The 21370-nt window shown below is 37.3% G+C and overlaps 2 protein-coding genes across 4 annotated transcripts; one reads left to right on the top strand and one right to left on the bottom strand.

Annotated features, from left to right (window-relative positions):
* Positions 1-41: 41 nt before the first annotated feature.
* On the bottom strand, positions 42-2746 carry ccna1 (cyclin A1). 2 transcript variants are annotated; one of them, XM_053645266.1, is made up of 7 exons: positions 2667-2746; positions 2184-2302; positions 1883-2106; positions 1604-1808; positions 1420-1533; positions 1114-1247; positions 42-937 (listed from the first exon to the last, which is right to left on the bottom strand). In XM_053645266.1, the coding sequence occupies exons 2-7, from the start codon at positions 2280-2282 to the stop codon at positions 886-888; spliced, it is 828 nt and encodes a 275-aa protein (XP_053501241.1). In that variant the 5' UTR covers positions 2283-2302; positions 2667-2746; the 3' UTR covers positions 42-885. The 2 variants fall into 2 exon arrangements, with proteins under 2 accessions (XP_053501241.1, XP_053501239.1); XM_053645264.1 differs by lacking the exon at positions 2667-2746 and having other exon boundaries at positions 2184-2620.
* A 6624-nt stretch (positions 2747-9370) lies between these two features.
* Positions 9371-14634, top strand: LOC128620354 (serine-rich and transmembrane domain-containing protein 1). 2 transcript variants are annotated; one of them, XM_053645273.1, is made up of 2 exons: positions 9371-9604; positions 14109-14634. In XM_053645273.1, exon 2 carries the CDS (start codon positions 14132-14134, stop codon positions 14453-14455), a length of 324 nt encoding a protein of 107 aa, XP_053501248.1. In that variant the 5' UTR covers positions 9371-9604; positions 14109-14131; the 3' UTR covers positions 14456-14634. The 2 variants fall into 2 exon arrangements, with proteins under 2 accessions (XP_053501248.1, XP_053501247.1); XM_053645272.1 differs by lacking the exon at positions 9371-9604 and having other exon boundaries at positions 14026-14634.
* Positions 14635-21370: the final 6736 nt, after the last annotated feature.

Raw genomic sequence — 21370 nt, 5'->3', positions numbered from 1 at the left:
TTCACATTTTAAACACATGGAATGTAGTTGTTTATATAGTAATCACTTTTACAAATATAGATGTTAATAGGACTGAGGAAGTGATCTAGCAGATAACTGCTAGTTTCAGTTTAACAAATCTAGGCAGTTTTAAACAATTGATCATTAAGCTACACCAACTTAAAGTGTACGGTGTCAAAGCTCAACAAGCATTGTTAAAGTTGGGGAAAATAGTAGGTAAATAATTCCATTAATACACCAGTAATTATAGCTTGTGATAACCACCTGGTAACATCAGCTAGCTATAGCGAATTTGCTGGCCACACATTCTAAAATTATGCAAACTAAAAGTATACTGGTAAAGCAAAAAGGAACCCCTGTTGTAGACAGACTCTAGATTTTAACAAATAGCATTCATTGCTTTTATTTTACCCTCCGTAATTCATAGTCATTTACAAAACTAGAATCCTTTAGGTTTTGAAGGGGGGGGGGGGGGGAAGTAAAGTTTAGAGGCTTTTAGAAACAAATTAAAAAAAAAAAAAAAAAAAAAAAAAAACCCTACAGGTATGGCAACTTGTTCCATTTATTTAAAAACAAGAGAAAAGGTAGTCTGAGAGTCCATGATTGAGTCTGCATGACCAGTCCTGGGGGTGGTAATAGATAAACAGGCTGTACCCAATGTCTGTACAGAGGAATCCAGGCCCATGTCCAATTATACACCTTAACTAAAGGTAACAAGTTGCAACATTTTATTGCTCACTATGATAAAAATCACATTTAAGAAAAACTTTTTAAAAAAAAAAAAAAAAAAATCAAGTAGGTTTAAAAATCTTGACGGTTCATGCAGTATTTACATATGGAGGAGTAAGCGCTGCAGTTTATTGGTCTTCTTGGATTGACTGGACATCAGTACAGTGGCAAAGTCTCCACTGGTTTAATCAGGGATACACTGCAGTACCTGAAAATAGAGGGCAGTCACATTACAATAATCATCCAGGTAATAGCCCCCCCTCTCCCATATATAACATAGCTACAAGAAAGACCCTCATGCTTCAGAGAGCAATGGGAGAACTCAAGTTTGCATCATTATTAAATAGATGCAGTTAGAGTCGCTTAGGGGCAACCTTAACTCACTTTGCACTCTTATACTTTTCACAGATCGCCTGCTGGGGCAGACTACTTGCAGCCAAGTGAAGCCGATGGAGCTGAATTAGACATGGTGCAATCTCTTCCAGAATGTAGCCAGTAAAGGCATACAGAGAATCAGGCTGCTAAAAGAAAGGCCAAGGATTATTAACATCAGGGCATAAAATCCAACAATACCCTACCAGACATTAGCATAGATTTTATAAGTCTCTGCAGTAACTAAACCAGCAATTTGTTATGTTATCAACAATACTACATTAGTACAAGCGAGCCAAGTTGAGAACAGAACCTCACCCATAGGGTTCTGTTGATAGTGTAGTTTGCCAAACAATAAGCTGCAGCAGCAATCATGGATGGAAGATACTTGAGAAAGGGGTCCACTTCAAGCAAGCTCAGTTCTGAAACATACTAAAGCCAGGGGGGTTTAAACTAGGGTTCAAAGCTCAACACACTTAAACATATTGGCACTAACAATTACCAAAGCAAGATTTGCAGTTTTAACACAGACAGCTCCTGCCAAAAGGTACTGAATCAAAAACTGGTGACTTGTTGGTGCAGTCATGTCAAAGGACAGCACTTTGAGCATAAGGTGCTCCATACGCAGGAGCTGCTTCTTGGTGTAGGTGTCATCAGTGATGTAGACAAATTCATCCACCTCTGGAGGATAGATCTCTTCATATTTCCTAAAGGATGGATACAGGTTTAAAGTTGATTATATGCTCTTTTTTTCTTCTTCATTTACAAGCTCCATACTTACGCAGCCAGTAGGATTGCAGCAGTCCCCACAAGTTGCAGTTTTGCTCTGAGAACAGACATGCAGGAGAGAAAGCGGTCCAAGTAATTCACTGCCAGATAGATGGTCTCAGAGCATAGCCTGTATTCCTCAGCAACTTCAACCAACCAGTCAACAAGGATGACCCTCATACAGTTGGTGATGTCTGGCTGCTTGCTCATATAACCAGGCTTTGACCTATATCTCAACTGGAAGAAAGAGCAGACAAGTCAAGAAAGCATAGATGGGACAGAATATTTACAAGTTTTAAAGTGTAAATACTGACTTCACTTTCTCGCAGGTGTTTATGAATGTCATCTGCATACTCAGCAACAGGCCAGTTGTCCTCAGAAATGAGTGGTTCTTCCTCTGGCAGGGACTGCATAGAAGCATCCAAACTTGATCCTGCATAGACAAAGTTGAAATTCAATTCTAATCTGAACCAGCCTCATGCTGTAGAGCAACCATAACCAACCTGAGGTAAAGTCATTAACAGCAGTCAAAATCTGAAGGTCTGATGGATGAAGAGAAACAGCCAACTGCGCTCCAGTTATTTTAGCAGCTGGCACCTCAGCTGGCTCAACCACTCGGACGGAGGCAGAAGCAGATAGATAAGACAGGGCATCATGTCCATGGCCAGATACATACAGTGCTGAGCCAGGTTTAGCTAGAACACCCTTAAGAGGAATGGGACATATTTAAGGCTCCTTGAATTAATAAGGAGGCTCAAGGCATGGTTGGGGAGATGGAGCAGAACTTATAACCTCACCTGGTTACTTCTTCTATGATGATCATTTTCAGTCAAAACACCCAGCACCACCCTTTGGCCAGACTTTACACGAGGACCATCCACCCTTCCCTGAGCAGAGAAGTTCTCCTGGCTGGCGAAAGGAGCAAGGCCACTAGAACTCATTTTCCAAAATGAATCAGTTCAAATACCAAGTCTAGAAGAAGTCTTGTTTTATTGCAAGTGCAACCTTTAAATACAAAAACAAAAAAAAGGTAGTCATTTACAAGTTAACAGTCCTGTAAAGTTAGTTATATTTCAAACCAAAATCGTTCAAACAAGTTGACAGCTAAGTCCATGTTAACAACTGGGAGGAAAACAAACTGCCAAGTAGAGCAAAGAGTGGGCAAGATAAGACACTAAATCATGAGATATGACTGAAACGATTCAAAACCACAACAAACAAACCTGTGACTCCTTTTATAAGCGCAAACCAGCCAGAAAATTAAAAACACTACTCGAACACTAAATGTAAAAGCTTCCCTCCAATCACTTTATAGTTGCAGGTCGTCATTTAAGTCAGTAATTCGACCAATAACAGCGCATCTGTAAACGGACAACCTCTGGAAATTAATTAAGTGCTTGCTCATTTCTAAGGTGTTGCTGATTGATTAAAGACGCCGGAAGCTGACTAGTTAATAACGCGTCACATTGCAACGTAACCATAGAGTTTTCTTAAAAGAAAAAAAAAAAAAGAAAAAAAAAAAAAAAATTACGTAACCATAGAAATGAACACTTCCGCATTTAGTTCAATGACGCAGCAAATAACTAAAATTCTGCGCTTTGTAAAGCTTAATTTTTAATACAATTTGAGAATACCGTTTGCTATTTATATAATGCGTAAAAGTATCCTTTACAGAAAAATCACAAACATTACGTGATCATATATTTTTCCTTATGTGATTGCGGATGTGTAGCCTAACGTGATCATATGTGAAGGTGCATTTCACCATGTTATCCCCTACCATTGCAAATGTTAAAGGAAACGATCAATTAAAACCACATGCCCTACAGATGGAGAAATTAACGTGTCATCATGTGACAATGTGGTCATCTGAAAAATAAAGCCACATGTTTTACATGTAAGAAAAAAGAAAAATGAATCATGTGGTGGGGGAAAAATACATACACCACATGTACATGTGAAAAATAAAACCACATGCCCTACATGGGGAGGGGGTGTAATAATAAAAATGTTTTTAAAACAACAACAACAACAAGAAGAAGAATAACAATTAAAACACATGCATCACGTGGGGGGAAAAAAACACACTACTTGTGGAAAAATTAACATGTGGCATCATGTCAATAATACTTTACCAAATGGGAAAATAAAATCACATGAACTACCTGTGAAATATTAGTATGTGAAACTAAAATAATCTTGTGGGTGGAAAAAAGCATATGCATGTAAAACAAAGTGAAAATGTGTAAAAACACACAAAATATCTAAAAACCACACATGTAAAGCTCAGAGTTTGTGTGTTTGTGTAAGCCAAATATGGCCTTATTCTCCTGCTTGTCCTGATGATTTTCTGCTGAACTTTTTAGAAGTCACAGGACTGTTGATTGATACAGTGTGTGGAACAACTTTTTACTTTATATATGCTACCTCTAGGTCAAATTATTCATAAACATGAAATTAGCTTCCACTGTTATGCTGATGATACACAGCTGTATGTTTCAGCAAAGTCAGATTACAGGCAGCAGCTTAGTAAAGTTGAGGAATGTGTAAAGGACATTAGACGTTGGATGCTTATTAACTTCCTTTTACTTAATTCTGATAAGACAGAAGTACTTCTACTAGGACCACGTGTAGCTAGAAGTAAGCTTTCTGATTACACAGTAACTCTGGATGGACTTTCTGTTTCATCATGTGCAGCAGTAAAAGACCTTGGTGTGATTATTGACTCCAGCCTATCATTTGATGCTAATGTGGATAATATTACCAGGATAGCCTACTTTCATCTCAGAAATATTTCTAAGATAAGAAATATATTGTCACTACATGATGCAGAAATATTAGTTCATGCATTCGTCACCTCTAGACTAGATTACTGTAAAGCCTTACTATCTGGATGTTCCAGTAGGAGCATAAACAAACTCCAGTTAGTCCAGAATGCAGCTGCTAGAGTCCTTACTAGAACCAGAAGATACGACCACATCACCCCGATCTTATCCACACTGCATTGGCTCCCAGTGAAATCTCGCATTGATTATAAAATACTATTATTAACCTATAAAGCACTAAACGGTCTCACGCCACAGTATCTAAGCGACCTTTTGGTTTTCTATGATCCGCCACGCCTACTTAGATCAAAAGGTGTAGGCTATTTGTCGATACCTCGAATAGTGAAGGCTACAGCAGGGGGAAGAGCTTTCTCTTATAGAGCCCCACAGTTATGGAACAGTCTTCATTAGTGTTCGGGACTCAGACACAGTCTCAGTGTTTAAGTCTAGACTTAAAACGTATTTGTTTACTCAAGCCTACCCTGACTAGACTTTCTGTTATGCTAAGCACAATCCTAATAATCTTTTCTCTCCCTCTCTCCTTCTGTCGAGCCACACACGATTTTATGGAGATACTAGAGATCCTGATCCTTTCTGATCTCCGGACCTGCCTGATCCATTTCAGATGTCCTGCCTGTGGCTGGAGCTCTCATCTACTCCAATTCCAGATTGCTGGGACTACGGCTGCTTCTAAGGCCAAACAGACTTCATATAAATCCATAATCTTTTTCACACTATCTGTTGTTACCCAGATGAGGATGGGTTCCCTTCTGAGTCTGGTTCCTCTCAAGGTTTCTTCCTCTTAACATCTTAGGGAGTTTTCCCTTGCCACCATCGCCTCTCAGTGGCTTGCTCAATTGGGATAAATTCACACCTTTAATATCTATATACCGTGTTGATATTTCTGTAAAGCTGCTTTGAGACAATGTCTATTGTAAAAAGCGCTATACAGATAAAATTGAATTGAATTGAATTGAATTGAGTTGAGTTACCCAAGGCTTAGTGGTTAGCACATTCGCCTCACACCTCCAGGGTCCGGGGTTCGATTCCCACTGGGGCCATGTGTGTGCGGAGTTTGCATGTTCTCCCCGTGCTGCGGGGGTTTCCTCCGGGTACTCCGGTTTCCTCCCTCAGTCCAAAGACATGCATGGTAGGCTGATTGGAGCGTCTAAAGTGTCCGTAGTGTATGAATGGGTGTGTGAGTGTGTATGTGATTGTGTCCTGCAATGGACTGGCACCCTGTCCAGGGTGTACCCCGCCTTGTGCCCGACGCTCCCTGGGATAGGCTCCAGGTTCCCCCGCGACCCTGAAGAAGGAGTAAGCGGTAGAAGATGGATGGATGGATGGATGAGTTACCCAAGCAAGGTTTCCCCAATAAGGGAGCATTTTAACTAGACCTCAAAGTGGAACCTTTCAATTACTGCTGTAATGGATCACAGAAAAGCATTCACCCTACTGTTGGGAGATTGTGAGTTGGAAGCCTGACAGTGCCACAGCCATCCATGGCCAGGTACCAAAGGAAGCAAAATTGGCTATATGCTGTCTGTGTGGTAGGGATGAAATACTTTCTCTTCCCTGTCAATCACAGTGACAGTAATCAATCGTGAGCGCATGTATGTGGATAAGGGCAGAGAGTGTTACACTCCCCTGTTGGGTTGGCTTCATTAGTTCATTAGTTCATTAGATCCAAAAGTTGTTCAGAGAACACCTAAACAGGTTGGATATATAAATTTGATTGATTGGCATTTGTCCAGTGTGTTCATGTCGTGTTCCCAGGATAGGCTGTAGGATCCGGGATAGGATAGTATCCACAAACTTTGACCTGAACACTCTGTCTCATACAAAAATAATGGAAAAGACTATTATAAAGCTCAACTCTATTCTAAATGAAACGTTTTAAAAAATGATTATAATAAAGGTCTCTCATTATTCTTACCACATTCTTTTGTTGGGAGGTTTAAGTTGAACACTATTCAGATAAAATTAATCATTGTAATATGCTCTAAATCAGTCAGTGTGTATGAAACTGGCCCTTGCATGCATCTGAGCACTTAATTTAATTGAACTAAACTGTGTTTGCATGAATTATTGGAGCATAAATGGAAGGCTGCAGCATGTAATGAGCAAAGAAATGATGGGTTTAAACAGCTGTTTGATTGCTGAGATTAGTATAAAAAGCTGCTTTTGTCCTCCATTATGATTGGATAGCTTCACTTGTGTTTGAATGTCTCAATTTTTAATTCTTTTAATTCTGCACTTTTAGAATTTATATAAAGGTCAAAGTAGAAACTGGGTTCCTTCCATTCAATTATCTTGATGTATTGGGACTGGTCAGCAGTATAGGCAGCTGAGATTCTAAAGCTTCAAATACCTTTTCAAATCTAACACTGGCTAGCAAACCATTTTTGCATTATCATCCAAAGTTCTCTTTACAGAGAAATGTTTGTATGCTCCACTGGACATTTATTATGCAGTTGTGCAATTCGTGTTTTAGTGTGATGAAATGTGCCTATTTAATTTTCCTTACTTCTCAGACACCTGGGAAAACTTCCATTGCCGTGATTTCTTATGTCTACACTCTAAATTTTGTAGAGAACTGCATATGCCTGTGTGTTTTATGACAGAAATGTGTAATTGAGATTCAGCTGTTGAGTGTGCTGCCAGGCGACTGTGAGAAGGTAATTGTGCCTGTACTGCCACAGACATCCTGCGATCTCTAAGCTTCCGATTACCATGCAGGGAGCAACAGTGCAGAAACATGGCAGATGGAGGAAGAGAAAAGAGGGCTTCAGAGGAACACAGAGGAAAAGGTGGGGGTGGGGGTGGGGTGGGGTGGGGAGGTTTTGTTCATGGTGTACTCTGCCAACACGCTCCACTGTGTCAAGCTCAACACCTCACCACAAGCAATTCATAATTTTGATTGACATGATGCCATCTTCTGTGGCAAAGCCTCTTCTGCATTCATGTGAAAGTCAGCAAGACAAATTAGGAGAAAAAAGCACATCCATTAAAGGGGCCGTAGTTCATATTTTTCATTGTCTTCCAATTACAAATGACATTAAATTATGTGGAGATCTCTTAATTTTTTCCAGAGCTATATATATACAACTAAAAAAGGAAATAATATGATCCATGTGATGATAATGTGATGATCAAGTGCATCACATGCCTGCAAAAATGTTCAGAAAGATGAGCTCTGTGATGGACATGTTAGGTGTGTTTAAAGATGGTAAAGATGCTCTGTTTACTTCCACCCCATCTTTACTGCTAAGAAAAGCAGGATTGTGGGGGCAAGGTTGAAAACAAGTCTGAAAACAAGAAAATGGCTTCCCAGTAGGCAGAGGCAAGGCATGTCAGCAGCATTCACATGCACACCTCTCTTCCTTTACTTTGTGATGAAGCCCATGTAAGCCAGCAGGAGTATCTGCACTCCTACAGGTGACAGGAAATTATGAAATAATAAAAATGTATTTAAATGTGGCATCAGCTACAGAGTCTGAAAACTTTATAGTTTAAATATTTTTTAGTTCTTCTCAAATTCTGGTCAATAAAATATCAGAACAAGGAGGCCTCTCTACTTGTCTATCAATCATGTTGTCTGTCATACACAAAGCATGACAGACAGCATATATTCATATGATTTGAGGGTGTGGTTTTGGAAGGAACAATAAATGGAAGGTCAAATTTATTTGAATGTTGAGTTTCAAAAATAACTTCTAATTTACATTAATCTCACTACATGCACCTTAAATGGCTTAATATAGTGAAGATAGATCCCTATTAGCTGCATCCCATGAAAGCATTGCTTCAACAAAACCTTGTAATGTATGATATTACATGATGTAATCATTCAGATAGATTAGTTTAGAACTGTTTTTGACAGTGATAGGGATGAAATAAGTTAATTTTAAAATTGAATGCAATTTAATCTAATCTTTATTTCACTTAAAAAGGAACTGCAGTGAGTCCAATTAATTAATTTGCCAGTTAGTAAGTAAAATAATTCCACTTTTTAATCAAACATAATTATAATAAATTATTAATTGTAATAAATATAATATAATTATAATAAATCCACCAGTTTATAATCAAACACTACAAATACAAGCAATTTGTGCCTACATAAATGCATGAAGAGTGTCTGACGCTTGCATGGGCCTGTTCTTTCCCAGCTTGTTCTCTCAACCAGTGTTAATTACAACATATTTCATTTGTAAAAAATAAAGAAAGGTGCACAATATCGGTGGACCGAGAGTGAGGTCCGTCCCCTCACAGTGATGTCTTCAGTTAGCTATTAGTGCAGTCAGATATGAAGGATTAAGCGCAGCAACATACAATGCACAAATACATAAACACACACAGGATAAGCCAGAGCACCACATTCGCAACCCAAAGTTTGTGAGCTTTTCAAAAGATTTTTAAATTATAAAATGTGGGCAATAATTCTAATCATAAGCATTGATAGTATACTGATCTGAAATCAGAAACAGTGTTTTTGTTTTCAAGAAATGACCAAAATTAGGAATAAAGAATGAGAGTTGAACTGAAGAAGCCAGTGTGTGAAAGAAATAAGCAACTAAACATTATGTGTTGAACAATCAGGGAGCAGGGTGACTGGTGAGCAGAAAATGAATGTATGAGGGGGGGAAACAGGAGAGGGAGAGATGAGGCAAAGAGGGAGGGGAGATATTCAGAGTAGAACAGCTGGATAGTCAGAACCCAGCTCACAGCTGAGGATTGGTGCAACAGAGCAATCTTCCTCTATATCCACAAAGCCTAGAGTGTCGTCTGTCTCCTGTGTGCTTTCTCATTCCCACAGGATATGAAGCATTCTCTACCGAAGAATTGACACCAAGATAGTGGACTTCTGTGTGCAGTAGAGGACAAGACTGCCATCTGCTAAACAAAAGGTCAGTCTCTGTCACTCTCTATAATCACACAGAAATGTTCCTGTATATGTAACTATCTATGTGCTGCATATAATCTGTCCAAAGTCATTACTGTTATTGATGAGTTATTGTCATAAATGATTGACAGAGAGACAATTACAGGGCAGTTTTTTTTGTGAACAGTGTATATTAGGAGGAATTTGATTGCTCCACTAGTCAACAGGAGCTGATCTGAGAACTGCAACAAGGCACAATGAGCAACAGCATATATCGCTCACATTCTCTCACTCCTTGTCCTCTTTGGTCTGTACTTTTATTCTTCAAAATTCAGTATAACAAAACTTTCCTCCACAGATTTAATTATTAAATACTACAGTATCTTATTATGAGTATCTTATTACAATAAATACGATACAAAATAAAGCACAATATGCAACACAATATGCAGCAGCAGACTGGAGGAAGTGCAGAGAGTAAGCATTATTATACCAGTCTGCCCCTTATCATAGAGACAAAAAATTAAGTCTGAGAGTTTTTACCCGATTAGTTTGTATTTAAAAGCTGTAATGCAGTCTGCAAGGACTTTGTGATGCACCTGTAGACATGGATGAGCTCTGTTTGCTCATCACCATTTGAAAAGAGGCTGGTCAGCCCTTTTTATTAAAGCTCAGCCATGCTGTGTGCCCATGGTGATGGGAGTCCAGGAATGTGAAGCTGCAGAACCAGTTCACAATATCCTGTTTGATGTAAATGGATGTGTGGTCTGATATCTGAAATCACTGACCATCTTTTTAGTGTTTTTGACATCGATAAACTAATTACTGAACTGAAGCCACTCTGTCAAAAGTATGACCTCCTCCTTGTAAGCCATTTCTTTAGTGTTGGAGATCAGACAGCATATTTTATAATGGAATTGGAGTTGTGCTTGGATCCTGTATGGATAACTGATGTGAAGAGATGTTATTGGCTATCTACAAGCACTGAGGTCAGCCAGTATCTGGTCTCTAATCCAGTTGCAGAGTGATGTTCAGATCCTGAAGCTTAGTGTTAAGTTTGGATCAGACTACAGTGTTGCCAAGCTGTATTCCACAAATAGCCCAGTTTAGCAAGAACAAGAGCCCAAATGGTCCAATGAGGCCAATGGAGTTCAGATTTTTCAAGAGGATTTTGAACAGGAATTTTTTTTTGGGCGGGGGGAACAACTCAGTAGGGGAGCAAATGATCAGTAGAATTTTTAATGAAAGGAATGAAGCAATAACAGGAGTCAGTTTTCATCAGGGATAACCTAAGCCTGGTTCTCACTCACAAATTGAAAAAAACCTCAGGGGTTCACAACGTTTGAGAGGAAGCAATTGATGTTATGAAGAAGCTTGCACAGAGCACCCTAGAGAACAGGGACTGCCTTACAAAACAGAACAACTGGTGCAACAAGGTCACTTAAATAAATCCTGGCTCCAAATTACATATGAGGGAGTGTGGAAAGTGTGGATGCTTTTTATTTCTACCAACTGAAAAAGTGAAAATACTGACAACAGGAAGAACTTATGTTATAAGGTTATGGATTCCAGGAACTAAAATAATGAACAAAATGCAAATGAACAACATTGTCAAAAGACTCAGGCTTAATCTGCATTTAATTTGCTCAATTCTCCAAAACAAACAGCCAAAAGGTCAACAAAGCCCACATATAATATCAACCTGGTGAAGGAATTGAGCAGTGGGAGGCTGAACCAGTTATATTTGATTGCATCAGTAATTCTATTTATGCTGTAAAATCTTTTGAAACGTGTGTGTGTGTGTGTGTGTGTGTGTGTGTGTGTTTGAAAGAGATTACGATCAAATAGCTGCCTTTCCATTAAAAGCCAGATGTGTCTGCTTCATGTGGACATTCTGAGCTACCCATTGTGCAATTCAATTAGACAGAAAAGATGCTGCTAATTCTCATGCTGGAGAGCACGCGGCTCCAGGCACACATGAGCTAGATAATGAATGTAATGATGAAGGAATCAGATTCAGAACAGCAGAATGAACCCCTGATGTTAAATGTGCAATCTCAGAGGGCATCACTCTTCAGCCCTAATGCCTTGCAGTGCCTTAACAACTCTGCTTATCAGCTGGTATAATAACCTCTACTCCTTTCTGGCAAGGTTTTCCACTGGATTTTGAAGTGTGGCTGTGGGGATTTGCTCATTCAGCCACAAGTGCATTAGTGAGGTCAGGCACTGATGTCAGGTGAGGAGGCCTCAGGTGCAGTCAGTGTTCCAGTCCAAAGGTGTTCAGTGGGGTTGATTTCAGGTCTTTGTGCAGCCCATTCAAGTTTTTCCACTCTAACTTTGGCAAACCATATCTTCATGGAGCTCACTTTGTACACAGGGGCATTGTCATGCTGTAACAGGTTTGGGCTTTACTATTGTGTGCTTCTAACTTTGTGAAAGGCCCACATATAGGTGTGATGACCAGATGTCCACACACTTTTTGCCATATAATATATCTACTGAGAACTTTATTTCAGACATAATGCCACAGATGATCACTCTGTTATTAATTAGTTTGGAAGCAAGAACTTTTGTTGCCTTGAAACATTTCAAGTGTAAATAATCTATAGGCTTTTTCATTTCATTTCATTTCATCATGATCATCAAGTGCCCAAGGTACAACATATGCCTTAACTATTTTTGTCCATATCATAAGCGTCAACACTTTTTTGTTCAGATGTTTGTTTCTGATATTCAAGCTTTTTCGATAAACAGCCCTCCCAAAATTTCTCTCACAAAGCCCAGAAAGCCATGACATTTCCCCACTCAGGTGCTTCACAATCTATTATTCATAGTGTGCCAGTGGTTCATGGACAGTGTAAAAAAACAACAACAAAAAAACAAGTGACCTTCTCTCCTTCTGTGTGTGTGTGTGTGTGTGTGTGTGTGTGTGTGTGTGTGTGAGAGTGAGTGAGAGAGAGAGAAAGGGACTGACCCTTTGTGGTCACCCAGGACTTCTAATGCACCAACACTCTGACACACCAAATCACTCACTGGCTAATAATCACACAAATATGCATGTTGCCAGGATACAAAAAGCATAATTAAACACTATTAGTGACCTCTTCAAACTGGATCTGGAGTACGTAACTGTCCTGCGTAACAATAACAGCTACAGACATATTAATAAAGGATGAAATAGACAGAGTTGTAAGAACTCTAATGGCCTAAAATAATCTCTGAGTAATATTTGTGGATGTAATTGTGTTCAAATGGAAATGGGGAAGACAAAAGAAGAGGAAATTAATTGGTGTCCTTATGGAGTGACAGATGGATTAAATATTTTAGCTAGTTTACCTTTACTACTTGCCACTCTGTGGCATTGTATTAAAGTGTAAAGCTGTTTAGAAAAATGGTTCTCAATCCCAATCATGGGGATCCACTGGCCTGGTCAACTTTAAGTCTCCCCTACACATGAACAAGGCCCTGAACTCATTACAGTGCCCTTGGTGAGCTGGAGCAGGTCTAAAATATATATAAAACTGTGTAGGATAGTGGCTTTACTAGACTGAAGTTGAGAATCCACTTCAGTAAGGGACATGAAGTAACTCAAATATTCATTCAGCTCAACTGTTACTTCAAAACATCCCTAATTCATTTCCTGCTCTTTGTTCAGTATGCTTCACATTGTCTCTTTCATAACGTCTCTACATCAATGATAGTTTGGTGTTTGTTACTGTGCCACTGAGGTGACATGGTGGTTAAGGTGTGGCCATAAATTTATACTTTGAGGCCACAAGATAATATATTTGTCACATAAATCACATAATGGAGGTTAGGACAGATGCAAGGGCAGATAAGAGCTTTCTTAGACAATTGATAGGCTGACAAATCCACAGGGTTAGGCAGAAATCAATAACCACAATCAGGCAAGGGTCAAACAACCATGCAAACAATCCAAACTAGGCAAGGCAGAGAATCAAAGTCGAGGGAATAACAAAACCAAAAAAACCAGCACACCGAGACCAAGTAAAGGCTTGGTAAACACCAGAGACAAGTCAACAGAGCATATACTTCACAAAAGCTCAGTGCCTAAACAGTCTCTATTATAGTGTGGTGTGATGTTGCTTGTGATCAGGAACAGGTGTGTGTGATTAGTCCTTATGAGAAGGTTAAGTGTCTGTGTGTTACATTGGGAGTTGTAGTCGTTTGCCATGTTTGTAGTTCACCATGCATTCTGGGAAATGGTTTGTTTTTGGAAATGCTATTTGGAAATGCTAGTTTGACTTGATATGACAATATTGAGGCTACAGACTACGTATCTTCTGGTCACAACATAATAATGAACCACCATGTCACCTCAGTGGCTCTGCAGTTTCTGATCCCTGGTCTATAACATTGTTTAATACAAAACACTGTCTATTACTGTTCATACTGTATGTATAGAAATAGTAAAAAATTATATGCTGTAGTAATACCATATCGCAAAAATTAACAAATAAAGCGCTAACACACCAATCAATGAATGGCTTGTGTCTTGTCCTCTGCAGGCCTCTGTGAGCATCTATCTGGGATGGATGGCCAGGTGGAGGAGCTGAATGGAACTGAGTTAGAGGGACAGAGCTTTCTGCACTTCAATCCAATGACTCTTTCCACTGGGACTGCTGCGGCCTCATCCAGCCGCACTGAAAGTGTCTACGTTTATCTTTCTATCTTCCTCAGCCTGCTGCTCTTCCTCCTCACCCTCCTGGTCATCACCCTGCACAGGCTGAAAAACATCATTTCGTCCAGTTCATCCTATCCGGAGTGCAGCAGCGAGGCAGGCAGTTCATTCACCAACATGGAGATCTGCAGCCTGTCTTCACAGAGATCAGCAGTGTCATCATTGTCCTGCTAGTGACACACATGAGGCTAACAAACAAGGCCATTTAAGGTTATGATAAATGCAAATGTTTTATAACATTAAATCATTATTTTTATGACTTGTTGCTATAGTGATATGTTATAATCAATGGAAACCACCAGAAAACATATTCATAACAGAAAAAAAATAAACAATGGGGGTATAAAAAAAGGTTAAGGGTCAATATTCCAAGGGAAGATAAAACATTTCACCCAATCTATCAAATTTGGAAGTGTTTTTTTTCTTCCAAAGTACATGTTTATTAAAAATTATTTACACTACCAGTCAAATATTTGGACACACCTGCTCATATAAGGGTTTTCTTCATTTATTTTTCAGAATAACAATCAAGACTATGAAAGAACATTTGAAATACAACAATTGAATTATGCATTGACTAAGAAAAATCAAAACTATTTTATATTTTCAGTTATTAACAGTATTCATACTTGACATCTCCCAGTCAGCTTTATGATGAGCTTCACCCAGGAGGCTTTTCTCAAAGTTTTCAGAGATCCTCTCTGCTTCTCTGCTAAAAAAAAACAACAAAAAAACAAACAAACAAACAAACAAAAAAAACTACTGTTTGGGCAAACAATTACATTTTAAGTAAAAACTAATTGTTTTGTGTAAAAAAAAAAACTTATTAATGACTATATTTTTATTCAGATACTAATGTATTGACTTCACTATTTACATTTGTCTTAAAAACAAATTTCAACCATAAGCCTTTAGTAAAAGGTTTTTAAGATAAAGAAAAATGAATATTCAATCTAGTGTGTCCAGATTTTTGACAAGCATTGTAAATAAGGTGCAATAAGGTGATTTGAGAATTTAAAAATAATATATATATTTATTTATTTATGAAATTGAGAATTAAGAGTATGATCGAGTCTGTAAAGTGGCATGGATGATAGTCTTAATTCTAATGTAGAACCTATGTAGAGGTTATCTAGTGCTTCCAGGATAGCCTCCAGACCACTCACAACCATGACTAGGATAAAGTGGATAGTGTGGAAATTAAGTGTTCAGAACTCCAGGTTGGTTCTTGTACACCAACTTTAATGTTGTTGGCATTTTACTGCTGATTTCATTCAACCAAATTACTAACCCTGTGTCCCAATTGGCATTCTTATATTATGTATTAATAGTATGTACAGTGGTGCTTTAAAGTTTTTGAATTTTCAATATATCTGCATAAATATGATCTAAAACATCATCAGATTTTCCTAAAAGTAGATAACGTGAACCCAATTAAACAAATGAGACAAAAAATATTATATTCTCCAAAAGTGTTTAAGTAGGAAGCCGACAATCCTTAATTATTATTAATAAATTGTGGCATTCCTTTTATTTTCTTTTAATCTGATCATAGGTTTCTTCAGAAATTGTTCAAGACTAACATTTCTATGTCCTTCAAAGAAATCCGGTAATGCCTGTAGTTAATAACAGCTGATTTAATTCATATTGATATTTCATATTTTGCTGAGGTACTGTACTCTTTTTGTGAAGAAAAAGTACATACTTTTGAGGGTGTAGTAAAAGAGTATGCAAGTACTGGGACATATTAGCATGTCGTGTAATGGAAGAGAACGTTGTTGCCCGGAAGATAACACTGTCACTGTAAACAAACTCCTTGGTGAATTTCAGCTTTTCTTCATTCATTATTCCTTAAATTATTATTCGTTTAATTTATCATACCCTTGATTGTTTTCCCACATTTCATTTACACCTCTCTAAAATGCATTCTTGAAAGCAAACCAAACCGTCACAAAACTCCTCCACTCTTGCACAAGGAGTTGTGGGCAATATTAGCTGAAAATGTCCATGGATCCACACTTTGAAAATCAACCAGAAATAGTAGACCATCCTGTACCTCTGGGATACTCATTTCAACATACTACAATTTGGGACATACTAATTCTCATCTCAGATACTATTTAGTACGAATAGTATGCCGATTGGGATGCAGGGTAAGTTTGGTTTTATGGAAAGGGGTGGAGCTATGCACCTATGTTCCTGGAGGGTGGGGCCTGATTCTGGGCCTGAAAACTGTAAGCCAAAGCCAGAATTGAAGACGTAACAAGATGCACTGCATGGCAATGGTATGAGTTTAAGGAATCTCTGAAAATATATGATTATTGTAGATTTCAACAATTATAGACACTTATAGGCCTTGAACAAGTAACCTAAACATCTGTTTGTTTACACTTTTATTTATAGTGCCTTAGCATATTTTCTACCATGATTATTCTAAAAAATTGTTTTATATTGTTTTGAAAAGGAGCATATCTAGCAACACTGTGGGAAGTGACCTAATTAATAGGTGTAACATTAAACCTTATAAGAGGAAGATGGTACCAGAGGTGAGTAATAACGCGTTACATTTACTTGAGTAACTTTTTTGGGGAAAAAAGTACTTTTAAGAGTATGTTTAACTGGTCATACTTATACACTTACTCAAGTTCATTTTTAATCAAAGAAATGTACTTTTACTTCACTACATGCAGTGGTGTTCCTCCATTACTGTTAAATATTATTGAAAAATGTAGTTTTAATCGTTAGTTTATATCATGTATAATGAGTTCACGAGTCTCGCAATACACTGTAGTGGTCTGAATGCGGACGTAACAACCGCTCACTTTTTTAAGAGGCAATACACACACACACACACACACACACACACACACACACACACTTTCTCTTCTGTTCTTATTCATAGTCTGTTCTTTTGTTTTCTGTTGTCTTGTTTAAATGCAGATGCTGACAAGTTTGTGTTGTTAACATGTGAAAATAAAGACAGTCAATTGTTGGGAAAATGTTTGTTTTTTTGGGCAGTGTGTGAGATTTTGTGTTGAAAATGCTTCATCTCAAACCCAGGTTTTATATCATATAAACATAACAGACAGGCGTTGATGTGTGTGATGTGTGATGTGACGTTGGTGTGACTTACAGTTCTCCATGTAGTCTGAGATTCAGGATTTCCCCTTCATTTCAATCAGATCTGAAGTAACTACTAACTTACTACTTGAGTAGTTTTCTCATTGGATATTTTATTACTCTTACTCAAGTAATTATTAACATTATTACTTTTACTGTTACTTGAGTAATTATTTTTATAACTAGTTTTTTATTAGGAGTTTGGTGCAGAGGGAAAAAAAATCTATATGGGGGGCAGGGGGGGTTGATGCAACACTCATGGCCTGTGTGTCTCTTACTGTTTGCAGTGTAATGAATATTCAATGAAATTCAATTTAAGGCCCATGAAACACAAACCATGCCCTGTTATTAAACATGCTGCAAATTAGTAAAATTAAGCTTTAAGGAAATGTGCATGATTTTACAAAATGGAATAGGAATTTAGTGTTTTAGAGTATGAAATAGCTTGAGTATTCTCTAAGTATCAAGTTAAATATCTGATCAATCTTGTACCTGAGTGCTCCATGACAGTGAATAAGAACTGTCTTATGAGTAGCTATTATTAAATCAATACAGGATTATATCTCAGCAATGTGGACTGCAATATATGTTACCAAGGTCTCTTATCCCTGACTGCTGCACAATACTTTTATGCAGATATTTAGTACAGTCAAAATACACTCTATACTCTGTGGGAAATGACCAGCATTTAAAGTAGGCTTGCCTTTTTAAACAAAGGGCTGTGTTTCAGTAACATGGGGTGGAATATACCAAATACTCTTTATTACATAAATGTGTTTATGGTCTAACTTGTCCCGGAGTACAGCAACTGTTAATATAAACAGGTCCGGATTAAGAATTCAGAGGCCCCTGGGCACAATGTCTTGTCTTGTTTTTATTGGTTATACATGGTGTCATTGTTTACACTAACTGAAAATAGCAAAATATTCTATTTACACTAAGTGACAGTAACAGCATTTTCTTATCGAAATGCTATTTACACTAAGTGAAAATAAATGATGATATATTCTATTTATGCAAGGCTATATAAAAGTAGCAATAAGTGCAAATAGTTGTTAGATGCTATTTATACTTATAAATAGTGTCAGATACTATTTGTACCTCAGTATTGTTGTACAATAACAGGATAATAATAATAATAATAATAATAATAATAATAATAATAATAATAATAATAACGTGTAAATTACTATATTTTATTAAAATTATTATATGGATGCCACCATATATATATATATATATATATATATATATATATATATATACATATATATATATATATATATAAATAATCATGCATACATTGTATATGAAAATATTGTTTTTTAATAATAATAATAATAATAATAATAATAATAATAATAATTCAGATTTTCCAGACAGCCATGATTTCTATTTTCATGATATATTATCTGCAAGAGTGACTGTCTGGGCTTGGGATGTTTGTCTTTTATATCTTTGGGATGTTTATTTTTAAAAAACAAAAAAACCTTTCAAGCAAGCTGGAGATCACACTTGTACGGAGCCCCCGTAGTGTCCGGTAAGAAAAAAAAATACAGCCATGTGTAAACCGTGCCCTCAGATTTGTAATCCGTGCCCTCAGATGTGTAAACCGCGCTTGCACCGCGTTAAAATTGGGTTTATATTGGACATTCGCTGTACATTCGAGCTTCTCTATTCTATCTCTCAAGAAATAAACACACAAAAAGAACATAATGTGTATTGTCTTAATAATGTGTATTGAGTGGACATAGAACCAAGTACAACTGAATATATTTTCAAATTTTCTCCCGTTAAAGCCCGCGGAGCCAATCTTTGGGAAGTGCAGGTCAACAGCGTTTTATAGTAATGGAGTCAGTAAGGGACCGTCTAAAAAGTGAATGACCTGGGCAACTGAATAAGATTGAAAATAATGAAATTATGAAGTTTATAGTCGTCTACTTCACAGGATGTCTAACTTATTGCAGTGTTAGGATACAGTATGGGTCAAGATACTTTTAATTACACATATAAACTTATTGTGCCATATATACAGTTGCCCAGGTCATGCACTTTTTAGATGGTCCCTTACTGACTCCATCATCATAAAGCGCTGATGACCTGCGTGAGACTTCCATAAATGTTAAATAAATATCTAATAAACAAAAAAAAATCATGTTTACGATTATGAGGTTTAGTTTGTGAAACAATTAATTTTTAAATACATTTATTATTAGTCTCAGATTAAGTGTCAGATTAAGTCCCTGTGTATAAACTGTTACTATAGAAACAATAACATATTAAAAGGAGCACATTAATATTAAACTATCGTACAGGTTACAGCCAGAACTAACTTATCTAACCTTAAATAAAATAATACAAACCTTCCTTCAGTCAGAGTCGTGTAGTATGAAGTGTACTAATATCTGTGAATAATGATATATATATTAATGTATAGGTTAATAAATGTATAGCTTAATATAGGTTTATAATAGCTGCATTGCATGTTTATTTGTTTTTTTGCTGTTAAATAATCAATAAAGTATCTTTTTTCTGTTCAACACTCATGTCTCAAGTGTCTTTTCTTACAACACACTATAAGCATTGCTCATGTGTTTCACATATACTTACAATATAGAAATTCTTCAGTTGAAACCTTGGTGTTCAAAAGTAATTACACAGTTTTCTTCACACAAGCACATACACTCTAGCCAACAGTCTGAACCTGTTAAATCTGTATAATTAATAATCTTGTGTTGTTTTAATGCCAAATAATCTGATAATAAATTAATCTCAATGTGCAATTTTGCTGTTAAGATTTCATAGTTAATTATCACAAGTGATTGCAGCAAGTTGGTCAGTTTTTCATTTACAGGTGAAACGTACAAACTAACACACCATGAGGAAGAAACTGAATTCTCTTATATCATGTATTCTCTTATATTATGAACTGCTATCAAATACCTATTATGAATGTATTCACTTAATTACCTCTTCCGATAAGCTGATCAACTGCCATCCTGTTATTATTGCTGACACATGTATTTTCCATATCTTGAGAGACTTATTTTTGTGGTATGCCTGTGTGTTTGGCGTAACTGTCTGAACCTTTCTAGCACCCTGCACAAGTAGAAACCAACCGCCCACACACTGCTGTTTATCTATGTGTATAAATACTCCTGTTCTGCTCGAATAAACCCGGATCTCTCTGTGAACAGCATGTGTCAGTGTGTGTTCATTCAGACTCTCCAGGCCTGAACGCTCTGCAGTCAACCACACTTCTCTCACACTTTTTCGCTCCTAGCACAGAACTAAGAGTTAAGAGAATTAAAGGCTGAAGGCTGACGGAGGACTGAAAGCAGTGCGGTCAGGGGAAGCAAGGGAGGCAGTGCCTCCCCTGTGTCATCATGAAATGTAAAAAACAAATAATGATTTATATATATATATATATATATATATATATATATTTGTCCACTGATTTGTGATAGAAATGTAATTGTTGTATGATTCCAATCATTTCAATGATTTTTATAGTCAATATCAATGAATTTGTGCATTTTCCTGTTCAAATACGGGGGAAAGACCTGAAGGGAGGCAGCGATGGGCTGAGCCTCCTCTCGGATTGCTCAATCCCTCACAATCTGCTCATTTTTTTTGCTCAACTTGAGCACGTGCAATTGATCTCTCTGTATGTCACCAATGTAATGTTTGTACACACTTTTATTATATGCCCTCACATTCCATAGTCTAGATCATGTATCACTTATGTCTATAACTTATTAGTCTTGCTGATCTGATATAAGGCTGCAGTGAAAAAGCAGGAGGGGAGGCATACAGTACCTCTGCCTCACTGAGGGGGCGTGTGTGAGCATACGTGCTTGTTCTGCTATTGTTCTTCTTCACGTATTACAGACAAATGGCATTGTGGGTAATATGCTAGCTAAAAAAATGCAAGTAGAGAAAGTTAAGTGTAACGCATCAGTCCGTTTA

The sequence above is a fragment of the Ictalurus furcatus genome, chromosome 16 (assembly GCF_023375685.1).
Source record: "Ictalurus furcatus strain D&B chromosome 16, Billie_1.0, whole genome shotgun sequence".
NCBI classification, from domain to species: domain Eukaryota; kingdom Metazoa; phylum Chordata; class Actinopteri; order Siluriformes; family Ictaluridae; genus Ictalurus; species Ictalurus furcatus.
Note: the sequence above shows the minus strand (reverse complement) of the source record. Positions and strands in the feature narration are given on the sequence as shown.